Source organism: Leopardus geoffroyi, chromosome C2, assembly GCF_018350155.1.
Source record: "Leopardus geoffroyi isolate Oge1 chromosome C2, O.geoffroyi_Oge1_pat1.0, whole genome shotgun sequence".
NCBI classification, from domain to species: Eukaryota; Metazoa; Chordata; class Mammalia; order Carnivora; family Felidae; genus Leopardus; species Leopardus geoffroyi.
Genome location: NC_059333.1, coordinates 108,955,747 through 108,975,953, shown reverse-complemented (window position 1 = coordinate 108,975,953; position 20,207 = coordinate 108,955,747). Strand labels below are relative to the sequence as shown.

General features: G+C 41.0%; 1 protein-coding gene across 2 annotated transcripts in view; it reads left to right on the top strand.

The window, feature by feature from the left end:
• Positions 1-9,026: 9,026 nt before the first annotated feature.
• KCNAB1 (potassium voltage-gated channel subfamily A regulatory beta subunit 1) overlaps positions 9,027-20,207 on the top strand; it is a 413,540-nt gene continuing 402,359 nt past the window's right edge. The window contains exon 1 of one of the 2 annotated variants that reach the window (XM_045503172.1): positions 9,027-9,591. In XM_045503172.1, coding sequence (XP_045359128.1) covers positions 9,317-9,591 — 275 coding nt within the window. In that variant the 5' untranslated portion in view covers positions 9,027-9,316. The remainder of the gene's footprint in view (positions 9,592-20,207) is intronic. The other variant, XM_045503169.1, reaches the window with a different exon arrangement.

The window sequence follows — 20,207 nt, the reverse complement described above, 5'->3', positions numbered from 1 at the left end:
TAGCTCATAAAAACCTTCATTTCCTTTGAGAGCAGAGCAGAAATGCTGCCAATTCCAGGTAGTCACTTTTGAATGGCAACTCAGTCAGTTTCAGATTGTCTCCTTACCTCCCTTCTTGGGGTAATTCTAAGTTTCTAGGGACCTTACATATTTTCTTGACCGTGGGAGGTGCGTCTGGTGCCGGTGCCGTCCCCGTCCTGACATGCCTGCTCTTGAGGCTGCCAGTCCCCCAGGGGCGAGACACCTTCCCTCGCACCAGGGCCCACAGCAGGGCCCTTTGCGGTTCCCTTGTCTTGACCCCAGCTTTCCTGGATGCTGGCTTCTGTCTGTCATTTCTGCGTGCCTTATGTGGGAGGGACCACTGCTAGAGAAACCTTTAGGTTGCTGTTCTACATCACGCTCAGGGTATGTGTGGGATGCATATACCTCCTGTTTGGAAGGACATTACCGTTTTTGCCTGTTGTTTCTATGTGACTATTATTAACAGCACTCTCTTCCTTCCCCAAAGTGGCCCAGTTTCACAACATATTGGGTTACCTTGGTGTGCAGGACTCAGGGAGGCCCCCCCCCCCCCCCCCGCTTCAGTCTACCTGACCAAACACCTCCATCAACCATTGCTTCCTTGTCACTCAGATACCTTCTTGCACACAGAGCAAGTAGGGCCAGTGGCACCTCAGGCCTAATCAAGTCTACTCCAATCCTCTCATTTGGCCTCTAGTTTCTTCTTGGCCCTGAGGGAAGGGAGAGGAAGAAAATAATAATCATACAATCGAATGTCCTTCCCCTCTTGATGACTATGTTCTAAGCTTTCTCTCTTACTATTTACATAGGATTTTCTAGAAATAAAGCAAAACAAAACCTTTAAAGAAATTTTTTTAAGGGTTATTTATTTTTGAGAGAGAGAGAGAGAGAGAGGGAGACCAAGTGCAAGCAGGGGAGGGGCAGAGAGAAAGGGAGACCCAGAATCTGAAGCAGGCTCCAGGTTCTGAGCCGTCAGCACAGAGTCTGACTTGGGGTTGGAACTCAGGAACCACGAGATCATGACCTGACCTGAAGTCGGACGCTCAACCGACTGAGCCACCCAGACGCTCCAAAACAAAACCTTTTTTAGGTTCCTGGCCCTGTCGTTGCCCTTCAAGAACCCATGGTGAAGGGAAAAGATCCAGTGGGTAAGATGCCGAAGGTGTGCCTGAAAGGTGGGACCTCAAAGAGTGGGGGTGAAAGGGAGACGGATTAAGGGCAGGTGATAGGGGGCAAGACATACAGTAAAGGGAGCAGATGGTCAAGACAGTAGTAAAATTGTCGTAAAGCCATGTAGAACAGCATATCCTAATTAGCTCAGCCCATAGCCATGATAAGAGCAGGAGAGAAAATGCTCCCTGCAGGCTGTCGGGATCAGAGGAAGCTTCATGATAGCCTGGAATCTCAATGCAGAAATTGGGAAAGGGGTAGGCAGAGAGCTTTACTGATAGGGAGAAAGGGGAAGGAATGATAAAAATGTGGTGTGAAGCAGCAGGCACTTTAGGGGAACCAGGAGTGAGGCAATCTAGTTGGGATACACTTTGTGCAGAGAAGCAGCTACACATGAAATTGAAAAAGCAGACTGGACAGAGATAGTGACTGGCCTTTAAAATCAATTTGATGAGTTTCAGCAGTATTTTATGGTGTAAGGAAAACACTGAAGGGTTTTGAGCACGAGAGAGATATAATTAGAGCAGGTTTCTCTTGCCCCTCTCTCCATCTGTCTGTTTTCCTGTTTTAGAGAAACTTACCTGTCAGTTATGCGTGTAGACTGGCTAAAACTTTGGAATGATGAGAGAAAGAAAGACCAGATAAGTATTTTAAATCAGCTATTATAACTTTGCTCAGTGAGGTAAAGGACAATAAGCTTTCAGGGAATGAAAAGCTAAGAAATCTCATCAGAGTAATATAGAAAATAACCAAATGAAAATTCCAGAACTGAATAATATATTATCTGGAATTAAAGGGTTACAGGATGCACTTAGAATAGAACTGAAAAAGTGAGCTTGAAGAATAATCGATAAAACTGTACAATCCAGAGAAGAGAGAAACAAAAAAGAAAAGAATGAACGGAGCCTCAGGGACACAAGGAACAATTTCAAAAAACCTAATATATGTGTCATTGCTGTCCCTGAGAAGAGGAGAGAGACTGTAAAAATAATGGCCAAAACATTCTTAAATTTAGTAAAAGACAGAAATTTATAGATTCAAGAAGCTAAGCAAACTGAAGCAGAACAAGTACAAAACTGGAGCACATGATAGTCAAACTAATCAGACCCAAAGATAAAGAGAAAATATTTAAAACAGTGTAGGAGATTGCAGATAAGGGAAAAATGACTTGACCATTGATTTCTCATCAGAAAATGCGGAGGCCGGAAAACAATGAAAAAACATCTTCAAAGTGATGGAAGATAAGGAACTCAGAGTGAATACCTTTCAAGAAAGAAGCTGAAATAATATATTTCCAGATAAAAGAGAATTTCTTGTTAGCAGGCCTAAAAGAACTGTTCAGGGAAGTTCTGGCTGTAGGAAATGAAAGTGAGTGGAAACGTGGATCTTTGGGAAGACACCAAGAGCATTAAAAATGGTGAATATGTGAGTGAATAGAAAAACTATGCCCACATGCACCCAGCAAACTCAATCCACCTGCCTCTGCCCTGTCTCAGCAAGTGGCTCAGGCCAAAAACCTTCCCATCATTCTTTTATACCTGCTTTCCTGGCACCAATGCACCAGGAAATTCTATGCTTGTCACCTTCGAAATAGGTACACAGTTTTACACCTTTTTATTACGGCCACGATTCACCATGTCTATGCTGCCATCATCTCTCTCCTCTCTCCTAGGTCATTGCAACAACCTCTACTAGTCTTCCTTCTGCTTGCCCCTGCCTGCAGTCTGTTCCAGCAAAGCAGCCAGAGCAGTCCTTTTACTACATAAATCTGTTTGTTTCACTCTTCAGTCATCTCCTTCCATAAGCTCTCCATCTCAGAGATGTTGCTGGATGGATCTTTAACATATTGTTAAATGATACAGCATTGTGATTTTCATATGTATCTGAGAAGACATTTAAAGAACCGAATAATTTTATTATAATAAAAAAAGCCTTCCATTTCCATTTATATGAACAAAGTTCTCAGAACATGTATCTTTAAAAATGAAAAAAAAAAAAAAAAAGAGAGACTAGAATTGATATTGAATCTTATCCCATTCTACCAGTGAAGAATATTACTCTATGGATACATGACCTAATTCAGAAAAAAAACCTCAACCCTATCCATGTCATGAAAAGATACATTTCTGGGGCACCTGGCTGGTTCATTTGGAGGAACATGCAATGATTGATCTAGGGATCATGAGTTTGAGCCCCATGTTTGGTATAGATATTACTTAAATAAATTTTAAAAATAAAAAAATAAAGATACATTTTAAATATAATTTTACTTCTTATGGTAAGCAATAATTTTTCAAAATTTGGAATATCTAATTTTGATCAGTTATGTCTAATAATTGTCACGATAATTCAATTCCTAGGACATTTTATAACACGTATAGTCTTTTTTTTTTATATGAAATTTATTGTCAGATTGGTTTCCATACAACACCCAGTGCTCATCCCAAAAGGTGCCCTCCTCAATATCCCTCACCCACCCTTCCCTCCCTCCCACCCCCCATCAACCGTCAGTTTATTCTCAATTTTTAAGAGTCTCTTATGGCTTGGCTCCCTCCCTTTCTAACCTTTTTTTTTTTTTTTTCTCCTTCCCCTCCCCCATGGTCTTCTGTTAAGTTTCTCAGGATCCACATAGGAGTGAAAATATATGGTATCTGTCTTTCTCTGTATGACTTATTTCACTTAGCATAACACTCTCCAATTCCATCCACGTTGCTACAAAAGGCCATATTTCATTCTTTCTCACTGTCACGTAGTATTCCATTGTGTATATAAACCACAATTTCTTTATCCATTCATCAGTTGATGGACATTTAGGCTCTTTCCATAATTTGCCTATTGTTTAAAGTGCTGCTATAAACATTGGGGTACAAGTGCCCCTTTGCATCAGTACTCCTGTATCTCTTGGGTAAATTCCTAGCAGTGCTATTGCTGGGTCATAGGGTAGATCATTTTCAATTTTTTGAGGAACCTCCACACTGTTTTCCAGAATGGCTGCACCAGTTTGCATTCCCACCAACAGTGCAAGAGGGTTCCCATTTCTCCACATCCTCTCCAGCATCTGTAGTCTCCTGATTTGTTCATTTTAGCCACTCTGACTGGCGTATAACACATATAGTCTTATGGATATAGAAAATAAAAATTTGGGGGCACCTGGGTGGCTCAGTCAGTTAAGTGTCCAACTTCAGCTCAGGTCATGATCTCATGTTTCATGGGTTTGAGCCCTGCATGGGGCTCTGTGCTGACAGCTCAGAGCCTGGAGCCTCCTTTGGATTCTGTGTCTCCCTCACACTCTCTGCACCCACTCACTTTCTGTCTCCCAAAAATGATAAATGTTAAAAAAAAAGAAAATAAAAATTTTAACAGTTTTATTTATATTTGTTTTCCTTGCAGAATTATTTGATAGTATCATCTGTAAAATATTTTCAAGCATGCTAATATTTTACATCAGAATAGAATTCTGGGTGAGAAATGGACTAGAAAAACAAGTTCAGGGAGAAAAAGGAAGAATGTAAAATTTCCAACTGCTAAAGAAGAGAGTGTTCATGAATTTTTTAAATGTTTGGTGATAGATATCAAGTAGCCATGGGATTTAAATTCCACTGGATACATTTGAGATAGTGGCATAACAACTTTATTTTTAAAACAGCAATACTTATATGCTGGACATGACATCTTTGCCACTTTTTAACTTTATGATGACAAATATATTTAAAAATGTTTAAGTTGATAGTTTTTCAAATTTTTAAAAGGGAAACATAAGCAGAAAGTTTGAATTCGAGTGTTTTAATAGTATCTAACTTGGAGAATAAGTCATTAATATTTATTAAATGTTTATATATGCTAGATACTGTTCTAAGTTTCACACATATTTTGTGAAATGTTTATCATAAGGGTATGAGTAATACCCTGGTTACTATTGCTGCACAATAAACCTTAAAACTTAATGGGGGTAATAAAGCAATCACTTATCTTACAATTTTGGAGGTTAGGGTTTGGGGATGGACTTGCGTGGGCCATTCTCACTCGGGGTGTCTCATGCAGTTGCAGTCTGGTGTTGGCTGGGACTGCGGTCATCTGAAGGACCAGCTGTGCCTGGACATCCAAGCTGGCTGGCTCAGAGCGTTGGTGGTTGATGTTGGCTATCGTCTGGGAGCTCAGCGGGTGCTACTGATCAGAGCACGTGACTTCACGTGACTGTCCACTATGGCAACCTCAAGGTAGTCAGTTTCCTTACATGGCGGCTGGTTTCCCCAGGATGATCGTTCCAACAATGATGGGTGAAAGCCATCTGGCCTTTCTGACATAACATCACTTCTGGTATATTTTACTGATCAAAGCAATCAGAAGTCCACCCAGAGTCAGGGGAAGGAAAATACATCCCACCTGTCAATGGAAGGAGAGTCAAAGAGTTTGAGGGTCATGTGTTTTTCTGTTTTTCTTGTTAATTTTAAATACTGCTGTTTCTGTACTTACATTTATTTTTGTTTCTAATTTTTAATATGCCTTCCCCCCTCAATTAACACCTTTTTTCTTCATTCTGCTTGAGGTTTGTCTCCTTTTTGTCTTTTTATTTTGTTACTTTTTTTTTCCTTTTGTGCCCCTGAAGTTCCATCGTCTTCCTTTCCTGACTGCCTGTAGACAACCAGCTTTAGCCTGTGCCCAGGCTATGCCTGATTTTCCCCTCCTGACTCAGTCCTACTCATTTTTTTTCTCCTTTCCTTCCTTCCTTCCCTCAAAAACTTATATATATATATGTATATATATATGTATATATACATATATATATCTCAAAGTTTATATTATATATATATAATATATTATTCTTCTATATATATTAATCAAGTTTTTATATATAAACTTCTCTCTCTCTATATATATATAACATATATATAATTTCAGTATGTATGTATTACCTGAGAAAAGCCTTTATGGAGAAAGACTGGGGAAATCTCTATGGTATACACTTGCTATTATATTTCAGTGTCCTTCCTTAAGTTACATGGCTTCTCTCCCTTTTTTTTTAATTAGCATGTGAATCTTCCTTAGCTCAATACTGTAAGGTTCAGCCTCGTTCATTCTCCTTCAATACTGCATAGTGCTTAGCTTACTGTTGGGGACCTCCTAGGTAGAACTTCAAAAATTATAATGAATAAATAAAAGACTGAATCCAAGATTTATACAGATACAGATACACACACACACATTGGCTAAAAAATATATAGATTACATTAAAAAATTTTATTTCTCTCACCCCACCACCCTGAGCATCGATCTAATCTCTGTATCTATGAGCTTTCTTTTTCTTTCCTTTTTTTTTTTTTTTTTTTGGTTCCACATATAAGAGAGATAATATGGTATTTGTCTCTCTCTGTCTGACTTATTTCACTTAGCATAATGCTCTGGGGTCCATCCATGTTGTCACAGATTGCAAGCTTTCTTTTTTATGGCTGAATAATATTCCGTTGTATATGTGTCTCTGTGTGTGTACGATCACAATTTCTTTATTCTTTTATCCATTGGTGGACACTTAGTTTATTTCCTAAAAAAATGTTAATCTAGAACTACCATATGACCTAGCAATCCCACTTCTAGTTATTAATGCAAAGAAAACAAAAACATTAACTTGAAAAGATATCTGTACCCCATTGTTCACTGCAGTATAATTTACAATAGCCAAAATAACGGTAACAACCTGTGTCCATCGATGGATGAATGGATAAAGAAATTGTGGTACGTTTAGACAATGGAATATTATTCACCCATAAAAAAGAATGAGGGCTATGTTTTAAAACTGCCACAGGTAGATAATTATTCCTGTCTTTATAGATGAGCAAAGGAAAACATAGTGGGGTTAAGTAATTTGCCTGAGTTCATAGAGCAGGTAAGTGATGGAGTTAGGTTTCAGACCCAAGCAGTCTGACTTTACAGCAGAGCTCCTTAACACAATAGCACTGCCTCCTAAGAAAGGCAAGCCAAGGTACCTGGGAAGCACCTTTGGCTGAATGAACATAGTTCCCTCTCCCCAGCTCCACTACAGAGTCCCCAATTGACACATGACCAACAATATCAAACTAGGGAGACTGTCCTCAGAGTCCACACTTTGAGAAGTCTATTGGATACCATTGTTGTCAGAGCTCCTTGATGGCTCAAGGGTTGGAGGGCAGGGTGAGGAATTGGAGAGGTTGCAGCTGTTGGTGCTAAACATTCGTAAGCCTCCTCAGTGCTGGGTAGGATAGACCCCAGCACTTGGTAGCAGCTGCCTCCTTGCTCTTTGGTCAATGTTTCAGGTGTTACATTGCTTTATGGTCATAGTTCTAATCCTAGTTTACTCTAGATATTAATATTAAATATCTTTTGCCTAAATACGGGAGAGTCCACATGATATGATTTGCTGTCCTCTCATTCTCAGCTTTGATTAATTAGCAACCATGGGCATCTTCAAAGACATCTCTATGATTTCCAGAGGAGTCAACTTTTTAAGAAGAACCTTGTCTTTCTTCTTTTCTCCCCTGTCATTTGGAGAGGCTATAAAACTTCACATTCCCTCTCTAATTTTTAAAAATTTTTTTCATGTTTCTTTATTTTTGAGAGAGAGAGAGAGAGAGAGAGAGAATCCCAGCGGGGGAGGGGTAGAGAGAGGGGGACAGAATCTGAAGCAGGCTTCAGGCTCTGAGCTGTCAGCACAGAGCCCGACGCAGGGCTCGAACTCACGAACCGTGAAATTGTGACCTGAGCAGAAGTCGGGTGCTTAACCGACTGAGCCACCCAGGTGCCCCTGATTTTTATTGGATAGACAAATTCACAAACTGTCTCAAGTTCTTTAGATGTAGCCGACACTGAGTAGTTGATATAGGAAGGACTGAGGTTGACTGGGGGGATGCCTGGGCTTAGTGGCTCATCAAACAACTTTGTGGTAGACACATAGGTGGGCACTAATGTCATCGTCCCTTGAGCTAGGACTGATTGGTGGGCATGTGTGGGTCAGTCCCATGGGTCTTGAGCACAAGGGCCATTAACCAAACTTTCTTTCCATCTTCAGGGCTGGTTTTCTTGGGCTCTGAGCACATACACCCCCACGTCTATATGTGCACACACTGGCTCCTTTTTTTTTTTTTTTTTAATTTTTTTTTTTCAACGTTTATTTATCTTTGGGATAGAGAGAGACAGAGCATGAATGGGGGAGGGGCAGAGAGAGAGGGAGACACAGAATCGGAAACAGGCTCCAGGCTCCGAGCCGTCAGCCCAGAGCCCGACGCGGGGCTCGAACTCACGGACCGCGAGATCGTGACCTGGCTGAAGTCGGACGCTTAACCGACTGTGCCACCCAGGCGCCCCACACACTGGCTCTTTCCACTTCCTTTCAGCCTCCTAGTTTGGTTACGGCAGCTTCAGCCTCAGTCTATTTAGTTGTAACGTGATTCTCAGGCCTTCCATCCCTCAAAAGTATGGAAAGGGTCAGTTACTGAAGCCCTGATGGTGGCCTTACCTTTCTTCATTAGGAATGAAAGAGTGTTTGACATATATTATGTGGTTCACTGACGTTCAAAAAGCCTTCCTCTCCCAAAGGATCATGAGATAAGTTAAAAATATTATTTTAAGGCTTATATGAGAGGAATGATCCTCCCCTTGCATTGATATTGTGAAACTTATTCGAGGAAATTCACACCAAAACGTTTAAAACTCTAAAGGGACTCTAATTAAGAATGGCTAATGAACCTCTAGACGTCTGTTTTTAAATATAACTCTGACACGATGACCAAATATAATTTACCAGCCTTAATGATCTCAGGTTCCGTATTTTTAAAATGAGTCAAGTCCAAACTTTGAAGAAGAAACAGCACCGTAACAGCTTCAGCATTACAAAGTTGCTAGGGGTTGTTTTTTTTAATTTCCACGTTCCAAGGTAGCACAGGTAGTGGCCGCCCTAGCCCTTCCTCAGGAAAGTTAGAGATAGCCTTTCATCCCCCAGCCACAGACCTGGCTCAATTACAGTGTTGCTGCAGGATAAGGTTAAGGGGATGGGGGAGGACGGGGAGGACGAGGGAGACAGAAACAGAAAAATCAATTCAAATTACTTTGACGACAGCGACTCAGAGTCGTCTGTGTTAGACACGAAAGCTCCAGGATGCTGGCGGCCCGGACCGGGGCAGCCGGGAGTCAGATCTCAGAAGAGAATCCCAAGTTCAGGAGACAATCTGGGCTTTCCACTGGGGGCAAAGACAAATCTCCCAAGAAAGCCTCAGAGAATGGGAAAGACCGCAGCCTCAGCCCCACGGGGCAAACCCAGCTCAGGGCTCGCCAGCTGGCTCTGGTGCGCGAAGTGGAGATGAACTGGTACCTAAAACTCTACGACCTGTCCAGCGAGCACACCGCCGCCCACACCACCGGCATGCCCCACAGGTAAGCCTCCGCCCCCTCTCGGCTCGGGCTTCGGGAGACTCCACTCTTCAGAGTGGATGCCGGATTTCTTTTCTGCTGCTGGAGATCTTAATGGCTCTAATTGTTTCATGGATGATTGACACTCCCAAATGCGTAACCACAGAGCAGGAACTTGGCGAAAATGGCAAATAATGCTCCCTGGATTGTTACTCAAAAGACACCCCGTGTAAGGAGGCAAAAGACCCTCAAGGGCTGGCAGGAGCAGAGGGTATGGCATTCAGATCTCTTTTAAGTGAAAATCAGAGGAGCTCAAAGATTGCAGGAAAATGCCCCTTTCCGCCATAGCAACAAAAAAGACTTTGCAGTCGTTTTGCACTTCCTTTACCTTGAGAACTTGGGGATGAAGGAGGGAAATGTGTTTTGCTTGTTTGCAAAGTGTACAGTTGAATAGTGTGACTTTGTTGAATGACAACTTAGTCTGGCAATCGGAGTGCAGAGTAGAACACCCAATATGACCCAATCTGCACTCTGCAATCTGCAATCTGCAATATGACCCAATCTGACTCCACTATGGGGGTCTGAGACCCTCCTCTGAGTAAGGAAGACAGCATCAGGACAAAGGGCACATTTCAAAAAAGTGGGGAATCTCTCTAGATTTAATTTCTGTTCTTTTCTCAGCCTCAGCTTCAAATACTGCAGAACAGAAATAATTTCACAAATCTTAATCTTATAAGGCAAAATGCACTGAGTAAAAGTTGTCTGAGTCCTGAAATTTAAGAGTGCTTATTCCCAATTGCTACAAAAAACATCTCTTAGGAAAAGTTATTTTGCAAAGAAAGTTATTGTGAAAATAAAGCCTGAAATAACTATTTTCATTAGATGGTAATAAAAATTAATTAGAAATGAAACAGTTAAAGTATAGAAAACTTCTTTTGTAGAGACTGTGTAGTAGTATGGACATTCTGGAATGTACTTACTAAAGCATCCCAGTGTGCTCTGCACTGTCCCTATTTTTATGTTTCTAATTCCAAAAGGACACTATAGAAAAGTTTATCTGGCCATGAAATCAATTGATTTAGCAATTGATGCCTGTAGACTAAACACTTGTTGGAGTACAAACTTCTAAATGCCCGAATTTCCCTTTTTCCCTTCCCTTTTCATGGCAGGAATAAAATAGATATTTCCAAATCTAAGCCACTATTTAAAAATCAACATTTAAGAAATAGAACAAGATAAGGTTTCTAGAAATGTTCTGTGAAATACATTTACTATTTATGGCCAGAGTGATTTGTCTGAAGCTCTTGTAAGCTGTCGTGCTTACATTTGGGGTACAAGGAGGAAGGACCAAAGAGAATGGCCTCAAGTCAGAGAAAGCTTGAATGACCTGTCAGTGTTGGACTTCACATCTATAAATCTTAAAGCTATCATTAATGAGCTTCTGGAAAGAGAGTTAAGTGGCAAAGCCCTGATAATGATTTCCTTCCGTAACGCATTCTTTTACTTACTGTAGACCAGAAGCTTAAAGGGGTAAAGGAGTAAAGACTCCTTAAAGCAGTCTTACACAGGAATTTTATGATTCGGTTTTATGTTCTGTTTTATGATCATAAAATTCCTACTCTGTTATCTGATGGTGGAATAACATTTTTCAGGTCAGAGGGGAATATTCATTAAGGTAACCAGATTTAGCCAGCAACTTTTGGGAAGAAACAAATATCTACTCTTTTTTTGCTTTACTCAAACAATACTAACTTGTCCTTTAGTCAGAAGACATGACCCAGAATTAATGGTTTCTATGGTAATCTGTGGGGTAGGGTTATTAATCGTTGATTTGCAGTAACTTTGGGTGTCCTTTGTTTAGTGAGATGTTCAAGAACAGTGAAAATCATTTCTATCTTACACCATCAAAAACAGCAAAAAAAGTCTCCTCCCCCTTTATTTTTGCAACATGATTTCCTAGGAGGAAACTAGTGTGTGCAGTTGGAACTAAGTCCATTTATAAATTAGATTTATCTCAGAGCTCTGTACATGCATATCTCAGAAAAAGAGTTCTCATTGTCAGCTCTTTTCCTTTTTATACCACAGTGTTGGGACTACCTACCTCAGTTGAGTCCTTGAGATCATTAGGATAATGACCATGACTAATGGTACAATCCCCTTAAATAGTAATGTAAGTAGTAGAATGTGCAGTCCCCCAAGCCACCTGTTTTTCTTTCATTTATAGATGAAAAGCATAGCCCAAGAGTGATAATTCCATTAGAGACCTGTATGTAGAATATAAATATGATTAAAGTAAGAACAAATGTATTCATCTGTGAAGCCTGACTTATAGGACAGAATATGAAATGCATTGAAGAGTCCTTGAAGATATACACATTTGCTATGGGCAAGGATTTTATGGGTTGTTGGTTAATGGCCATCAATAGGAAAATGCTAGAGGGCTCTAACTCTAATTTCCTTTCTGAGAGGATGGAGTGACAATATTTTACAGCAAGTTAATTCTAGTTCATGAGGGATTTGAGAATTGTCTTATCCTCGGATTCAATAATAACCTATATTTGAAAAAAGAGTATTATTAAATGATTAAATGAAAGCATTAGAAATTGAGAGGGGCCCAGCCGTCCTGGTATATTTAAGAAATAAAATTGCAGGAAGCAGGGCAGAGAAAGCACATTAGTTTTGTGGGAAATGGTTCTGACCCCCTTTCCGGGGAGGGATCTGTATCTACATAGGATTACATATGAAACAATCTAATATAATTGCTTCATACTGATTGGCCACTTTACAGAGTTGACTGATCGCCCTGTGATCCTGGTGTATTTTATATGAGGGTCTCATTTCTCTGCATAGTGAGAAAGAGTGGTGCAGGAGCCAGCGTCCTGAGGTTGGAGGCAAAAAGTTGGCTTTAAGTTCTTGTGTAACTATAGATATGATTTTTAAAGAATTTATTTATTGTTTTTAATAGCATTTTTTTTTCAGATTACAAAAGTAGCATCTAAACAAGGTAGAAAAATTTGAAAGCAAACACATATAAAGAAGAAAGGCAATACTGTTAATAATTGGTGTGCTTTCCCCCAGCCTTCTGAATTGGAATCATTCTATACATTCTGTTTTCTACCCTTTTTTTTCACTTAATATTATGCCAGTCCATTTTGTTATCTTAAAGACAGCTTAAAAATTTCTTTCTAAGGACTATATCTTATTATATTATTGCTTAGCTATTCTTATTTTGTTTAGTGTTTATCATTATCATAAATAATATTATAATAATGTCTTTATATCAGATTTTAAAAATATATCTCTGGTTATTTTCTTAGGCTCTACTCCTAGAAGAATAATTAATGGGTGAATATTATACATACTACATTACATACACATATATACAAACACATACATATTTATTCTTAATGTACATCATAAATTGCTTTTTGAAAATATTTTCTCAATGTGCTCTGCTACCAGCAATATTTGGGGATACCTATTTCATTGCTTTCTCTATATGCATAGTGTTTATATGGAATCCATAGCATTGAGGGTTTTTTTAATTAAGCTTTTAAGATCCCAATGTAATTAACATACAGTGCTATATTAGTTTCATATGTACAATATGGTGCTTCAACAATTCTATACGTTACTCGGTGCTCATCACAAGGGCACTCTTTAATCCCTGTCCTATAGCATTGATTTTTATAGTTAAACAAGTTGTTAGGTAAGTTAATTAACTTTTTTGAGTCTCAATTTCTTTGACTGCAAAAGAGGACTAATAGCATTTAAGGGACCGTTAGTAAAAATTAAATGAGATAATGTACAAATGATTTGAAAAGAGTAATATATTTTGTTTCCGAATTCTCTAAAAGGTTGCGATGTGACCCCATATTGTTCATGGTGTGTTGAAAGCTTATGAAGGTAATTAAGGATGGGGTGACTCTTAACATACCTGGCAAAAATGTGCACCTCACCTGGCACCTGACAGCTGAGAGGATCCTGTTGTGCTCAATTAATATTTATGGGATACCACTGTGTTCTTAATAGAGGCTTTCTGGGGATTCATACAGTCACCATCCTCCTGGGGAAAAATGACTTGGGGATAGAATACAAAGAGCTTTTAAGTACTTTTTAATACAGTATTAACATTCCAAACCATAGCTGAGTGAACCTATTAAATTGAAATGACTGGGGACATTCAGTGGGGCAAGTCAACACACAAATGAACATTTAGCTGTAGCATTTCAACAGTGATTTCTACCATCTTAATGACTGTTTCTTCTTAACCAGAGAGTTACACTGGGCCACATTTCTAGTATTTCCTCTTTCTGCTGTCAAAACTCCTTGACTTCCTAGAAATCATTTACTTCTGCCTGCTTCCAGAGGATCAGATGTAGTTCTGCGTGAGGACAAGTAGTTCTCCAACGTCGGTTTTGGTGGATTCATTTCCTGCCAATAGGGCAGATGATCCATGAGCTTAGTAACCTCTGGGTTGAGTTTATGCAGGGAGATCTGGAGTTGAGAATCCAGCCTGAGATCAGTGAATGAACATTTAACAATCACTGATTGAGCCTCCTCTTTGTACAAGACCCTGTAGCTGACACAAAGATGAATTAGGCAAGAATCCTGTCCTCAAGATTCTTGAGGGATCATAAAGTTCACAAAGCTCAGAAGGAGTGAGTGCTTTCAGCTGGAGTGCTTGGATCTGGACTTGGAAAGTGAGCAGGACTTGAGCAAGAGGAGGTCGGGGCTGGAGAAGGCAATACGTGTAGAGGGAAGAGTGTGAGCAAGGTCACAGAAGTATGAAAGTGTGAAATGGAAATGGAGAGCTGCTTTTTTTGTTCGGAAAGTTTCTTGCAGGCTGGAGCCAGGAGTGTGGCCAGGAGAATGAAGGAGAGGAGATCATTTTCAGAGACTTGGGAGTCAAGCAGGGACTAGACAGGGAGGGGAGGCAGTATGTGTAGACTCTTCTCAAGAAGAGGCGATAGAGAAGAAGAGAGTGGATGATATTTGAAGTCTCAATCAGGGTTCAGGGAGAAGTTTGTAGGAGAAAGCTGGTCTGTAGATGTCTTTTGGCAGAAAGGAAGAGTCCAGTGGAGAGATAAAGTATGTAATGCAAGTAATGAAGCCATGACCCCAAAGAGGAAGAAGACAGGTCAAGGCCACTGAAGGCAGGTGTTAGCTTTGGCAAAGGGAAGTGTTGGTGGAGCCTGGTGGTGAAGAACATACCTCTGGAGTCCTGTGGTCTATAGGCTGCATTCCAGTAGTGTCACCTACTGACCAGAGGTTCTGGGCAGGCCCCTTGCCTGACACAGTTGGTTTGGAGGTTAAGGCCATAGTCCAGGAGCCAGGCTGCTGGGTTCAAGCCCTGGCTCTGCCACTGACCAGCTGTGTGACCTAGTTTCTTCAGCTGTTAAAGGTGGATAACGAGAATACCAATTCCGTACAGTTATTATGCAGATAAAATGACTTTTAAATAAGGAAAGCACATGGAGTCTGGTGCATAGTAAGTGCATTGTTATATGAAAGTCCTTAACAGAGTTCCTGACACACGCTCCATGCCTTGTTTTAATCATGAGACTATTACTGGGTCTATTATGAGAGATGCCTCCCCTTTCTGGAGGGTACTAACTCTACTCTCATTCTGCAAACGAGTGTAAGAATACCTAGCTGAGAAGACTGTTGTGCAAATTCCATGAAATTATAAAAAACATCTGGTGAAGACTGGACACTCAATCAGTTTTGGTCCCCTGCCCCCTACTCCTCCTCTAATGACCTAGGGCATAGTGGACAGCACCAGTAAAATGATATCAGGGACAGAATATAGAGAGATAGAAATGTGCTACAATGGAATAACTAAAAAAAAATTTTTTTTAGCGTTTATTCACTTTTTGAGAGACAGAGAACAGAGTGTGAGCAGGGCAGGAGTGGAGAGAGAGGGAGACAGAGTCCGAAGCAGGCTCCAGGCTCTGAGCTGTCAGCACAGAGCCCGATGCGGGGCCTCAATTCATGAACCGTGAGATCATGACCTGAGCTGAAGTCGGACGCTTAACCGACTGAGCCACCCAGGCGCCCCTGGAATAACTAAATTTTTTTTTTTTTTTCAACGTTTATTTATTTTTGGGACAGAGAGAGACAGAGCATGAATGGGGGAGGGGCAGAGAGAGAGGGAGACACAGAATCGGAAACAGGCTCCAGGCTCTGAGCCATCAGCCCAGAGCCTGACGCGGGGCTCGAACTCACGGACCGCGAGATCGTGACCTGGCTGAAGTCGGACGCTTAACCGACTGCGCCACCCAGGCGCCCCTGGAATAACTAAATTTTTAAGCCAATATTATTTTTGTTAGAAAACGCCATTGATTAGATTCTTTGGTTATTAAAGAAAAAGCTCTTTTCTAAAAGGTGATACATGTTTCTTATAGCAAGCATGCAATGTTTATATGAGAAGTCACCTAGAGGTGCGTTTCTAGACATGTTAGAACATGAAGATGTTTTTGTGTAGCTTAATTAGACCATGAGCTAGAAAGATTGCTTCCTAGTTCTTTGTTCTGTTGTTTTGTATGTTAGTGCAAATCTTAGACTATTGAATGCCTGGGTGAGTGGGGGGGGGTGAACCTCAGTAAGACAGGCATTTGATTAATTAGAGAAAGTTCCCAGGATCCCAGCAGCAGCCCTTGGGGAAGGGTGGGATTGCTATGGTTTCTAAAGGTGACGATGGTATCCTTTGACGTAGGGCCATGAGGCTGTCAGTGCTCTGTGCCACTGTACCCCCAGGGTGGTGAGTTGCAAGTAGGCATCCCTGGGCAGGCGCACCAACCTCCACAGTAGTAGCCAAATACATAGGTGCTGGCTTCATTCTGCATCCCTATGACTGCCTTTTGGGTTACTTGGGAAAGTCAAGGCAGTTTCTCAATTTTGGGTCATGTTTGCGTGTGTCCAATTCATTCTGAAGGATTGTGGACACACTGAAGGCAGCGTCTATGTCTTGGTCTTCTAACTTGCCCACACGTTTCTTTCCAACTGGATGTCAGTGGATTAGGGAGAGCGCAGAAGCCCTGGTTCCCCTGAAGAGGAGGAATGGCTCCTCTTGGCTTCTGCCATTCTGGGGAGTGGGCTCATGTAACGACAGCAGCATTCGTTGAGGGGCTTGCATCCATGATTCAGATTCCATTTTGCCCTGATTGTAATAAGGTTTTAAAATTCTCCAGGACTCAATGTCTCCTGTGTAATATGAGAATACTAGACAAGATGATCTCTCAGGCTCTTTTGAGCTCTGAGCCTACTTGGTATCACGATATCATAATCCAGAGTAAAGGGGTAGCGTTTGATTTCCTGCTCACTGACCTTCACAGAGATTGTGCCTTTGTGTTGTCTCTGCAAGGAAAAGGAAACATGTTGATGCTTTGTTTTGAAGTGTAGGAGGAGTAGAAAATTCTCTGATTTTTAAAGTGAATTATTTTAGTGATTGGTTGACCATTCGTGGATATGTTTGATTATTTTTAAGTTTTCTTTTCTTTTTTTTAAGATTTTATTTTTAAGTAATCTCTACACCCGACGTGGGGCTTGAACTCACAACCCTGAGGTCGAGAGTTGCATGCTCTACTGTCTGAGCCAGCCAGGCGCCACTAAAGTTTTCTTTGAAAGAAGGAGACAGAGTTACACAAACACCTTCAATCTGTGATGTCCCTGTTTATGAAATGCTTTCACATACATTATCTTCTGTGCTAATGGTTTTATATTTATTTTCATGAATATTGGGAAGAAACGTATAGCTTACACCTCAAACCTGCAGATTCATGGCTGTTAGGGCAGAGGACAAGGCTAAGGGAGCTTTTTGTTTTTAAAGTTTATTTACTTATTTTGAAAGAAAAGATACGAGCAGGGGAGGGGCAGAGGGAGAGAGAGAATCCCAGTGCAGAGCCTGACATGGGGCTTGAACTCATGAACCTTGAGATCATGACCTGAGCCGAAACCAAGAGTCAGATGCTTAGCCAGCTGAGCCACCCAAGCACCCTAGACTAAGTTTTAAAACAAGTGAGTCAACTTAGAGGAAAATATTCACTGAATATGAGTAGACGTGGAACTCAGATCTGACAAAAATTCTGAACATGGTACACAAAAGACTATTTTGTCTCCTTCACATTTATTAAGCACCTATGACACGTCACATCTACACCTTTCCATTTAATTCATACAGCAGCCCCACAGACTTTTAACCTACAGCCCTCAGGGGTGAAGAGTATGGCTCCGCTTATTCACTTTCAGTCTAGTGTTGATTATTTTTTCTTCTTTTCCCATGAAGGGGGTAGAGTATTTCCTGGACTGTTTCTTTGTTGGCTATGCTCATCTCTATTCCAGGTTACTTGTTTGAGCCATTGCTATGCTACTCCCTGTCTAAGGTCAGCCTTCCTAGCTCTTTCTCTATATACTGAATGTTCTGCTTCCCATGGGTTGGGGTAACATCATGCTGTGATTTTAAAATTTAGCCTCAGTTTTATGGCTTAGTTTCATTTTATTTTATTATTATTTTTTTAATCTTTATTTATTTTTGAGAGAGAGAGAGAGAGAGAGAGAGAGAGAGAGAGAGAGACAGGGTGCGAGTGGGGGAGGGGCAGACAGCGAGGGAGACACAGAACCCGAAGCAGGCTCCAGGCTCTGAGCTGTCAGCACAGAGCCCGACGCGGGGCTTGAACCCATGAACCGTGAGATCATGACCTGAGCTGAAGTCGGACGCTTAACCGACTGAGCCACCCAGGCGCCCCACTTTCATTTTATACAGATTAATTTTATTTTATACAGCTTCATTGATTAATCTTTTACATTTGCCCTGCAGCTTACAGTGCACTTCTGGTATCAGCCAATGAGGGATGTTGTGTATCTTGCCTTCTCTGTGAGCCTCAGGGACTACATAAACTGTGGGCAGGCTAACATAAGCTCTGATGTCAGGCCAACCTAGGTCCAAATCCTGATTCTACTACACGTTCTCTACGTGACCTTGATCTCAGTCTCCTCTGTTGTACATGGGAATAACAATACTGCACATTCATAGGGTGGGGAAGATTAAGTGGGAGAACATCTATAAAAGTTTTAGCACAGCGGTGACCGCAGAGAGAGGGCCCTTCAGCAAATGCTATTATTACCATTCCCCCTTTTAAAGGGCCTTCTGTGATTTTATCCCCGTACTCCTCTTTTTGTTGGATTCCTTCTGTGAGCTTCCTAGCCTGGGAAAATTCCCCAGCCATAAGAGAACAGCAGGATTTGCTGCTTCCATCCTTGCTTCACTTAGAACTCTGTTCTTCTAAGATTTTCACTTACGCCCTCATTTAAAATCTTTTCTGATTAACAAGGATCAAACGTCTTTCTGACATGTCCTCTCTCCATGCACAGTGGATTGGCCCCTTGTCTCTAGAATAGAGAGGCCTGGGTTTAAATTCTGGCTCTTTTGTGGGCCAGTTGTGCCAATTTCAGCAAATCATCTCTCCTCTCTGAGCTTTAATTTCTCCATCTATAGGACGGAAATAAAAGCATCTGAGTTATTGTCTACAATTTTAAAGATTAGATGAAAGTGCATAGGTGAAATGGTATGTTATAAACTACTAACTATATGTTGGCTATTATTTTTATTACCTTCTGTTCTGAGACATTGGCTGTAATTCAGTCTAGAACATGGCTTGAGAAAATGATTGACTCTAATCTGCTTTTCTAGTAAACATAGGGGTAAATCCCACCATATTTCTTTCCCAGATCCTGGACAGGTTTCTTGGGTACACTGACAAAGACCAGACCATCTATCTTGTTTTTTTTTTCTTTTATGTTTATTTATTTTTGAGAGACCGCACATTGGGGAGGGGCAGTGAGAAGGGAACAGAGGATCCAAAGCAGGCTCTGTGCTGACAGAAGTGAGCCTGATGTGGGGCTTAAACTCACAAACCATGAGATCATGACCTGAGCCAAAGTCAGACTCTCAACCGAGTCACTTAGGTGCCCCTTGCCTTGCTTCTTTTTTTTTTTTTTCTTTCAATATATGAAGTTTATTGTCAAATTGGTTTCCATAAAACACCCAGTGCTCATCCCAAAAGGTGCCCTCCTCAAAACCCATCACCCACCCTCCCCTCCCTCCCACCCCCCATCAACCCTCAGTTTGTTCTCAGTTTTTAACAGTCTCTTATGCTTTGGCTCTCTCCCACTCTAACCTCTTTTTTTTTTTTTTTTTTTCCTTCCCCTCCCCCATGGATTTCTGTTAAGTTTCTCAGGATCCACATAAGAGTGAAACCATATGGTATCTGTCTTTCTCTGTATGGCTTATTTCACTTAGCATAACACTCTCTAGTTCCATCCATGTTGCTACAAAGGGCCATATTTCATTCTTTCTCATTGCCACGTAGTACTCCATTGTGTATATAAACCACAATTTTTAAAAAAATTTTTTTAACGTTTATTTATTTTTGAGACAGAGAGAGACAGAGCATGAACAGGGGAGGGGCAGAGAGACAGGGAGACACAGAATCTCAAATGGGCTCCAGGCTCTGAGCTGTCAGCACAGAGCCCGACGTGGGGCTCGAACTCATGGATCGTGAGATTATGACCTGAGCCGAAGTCGGACACTTAACCAACTGAGCCACACAGGCGCCCCTAAACCACAATTTTTTAATCCA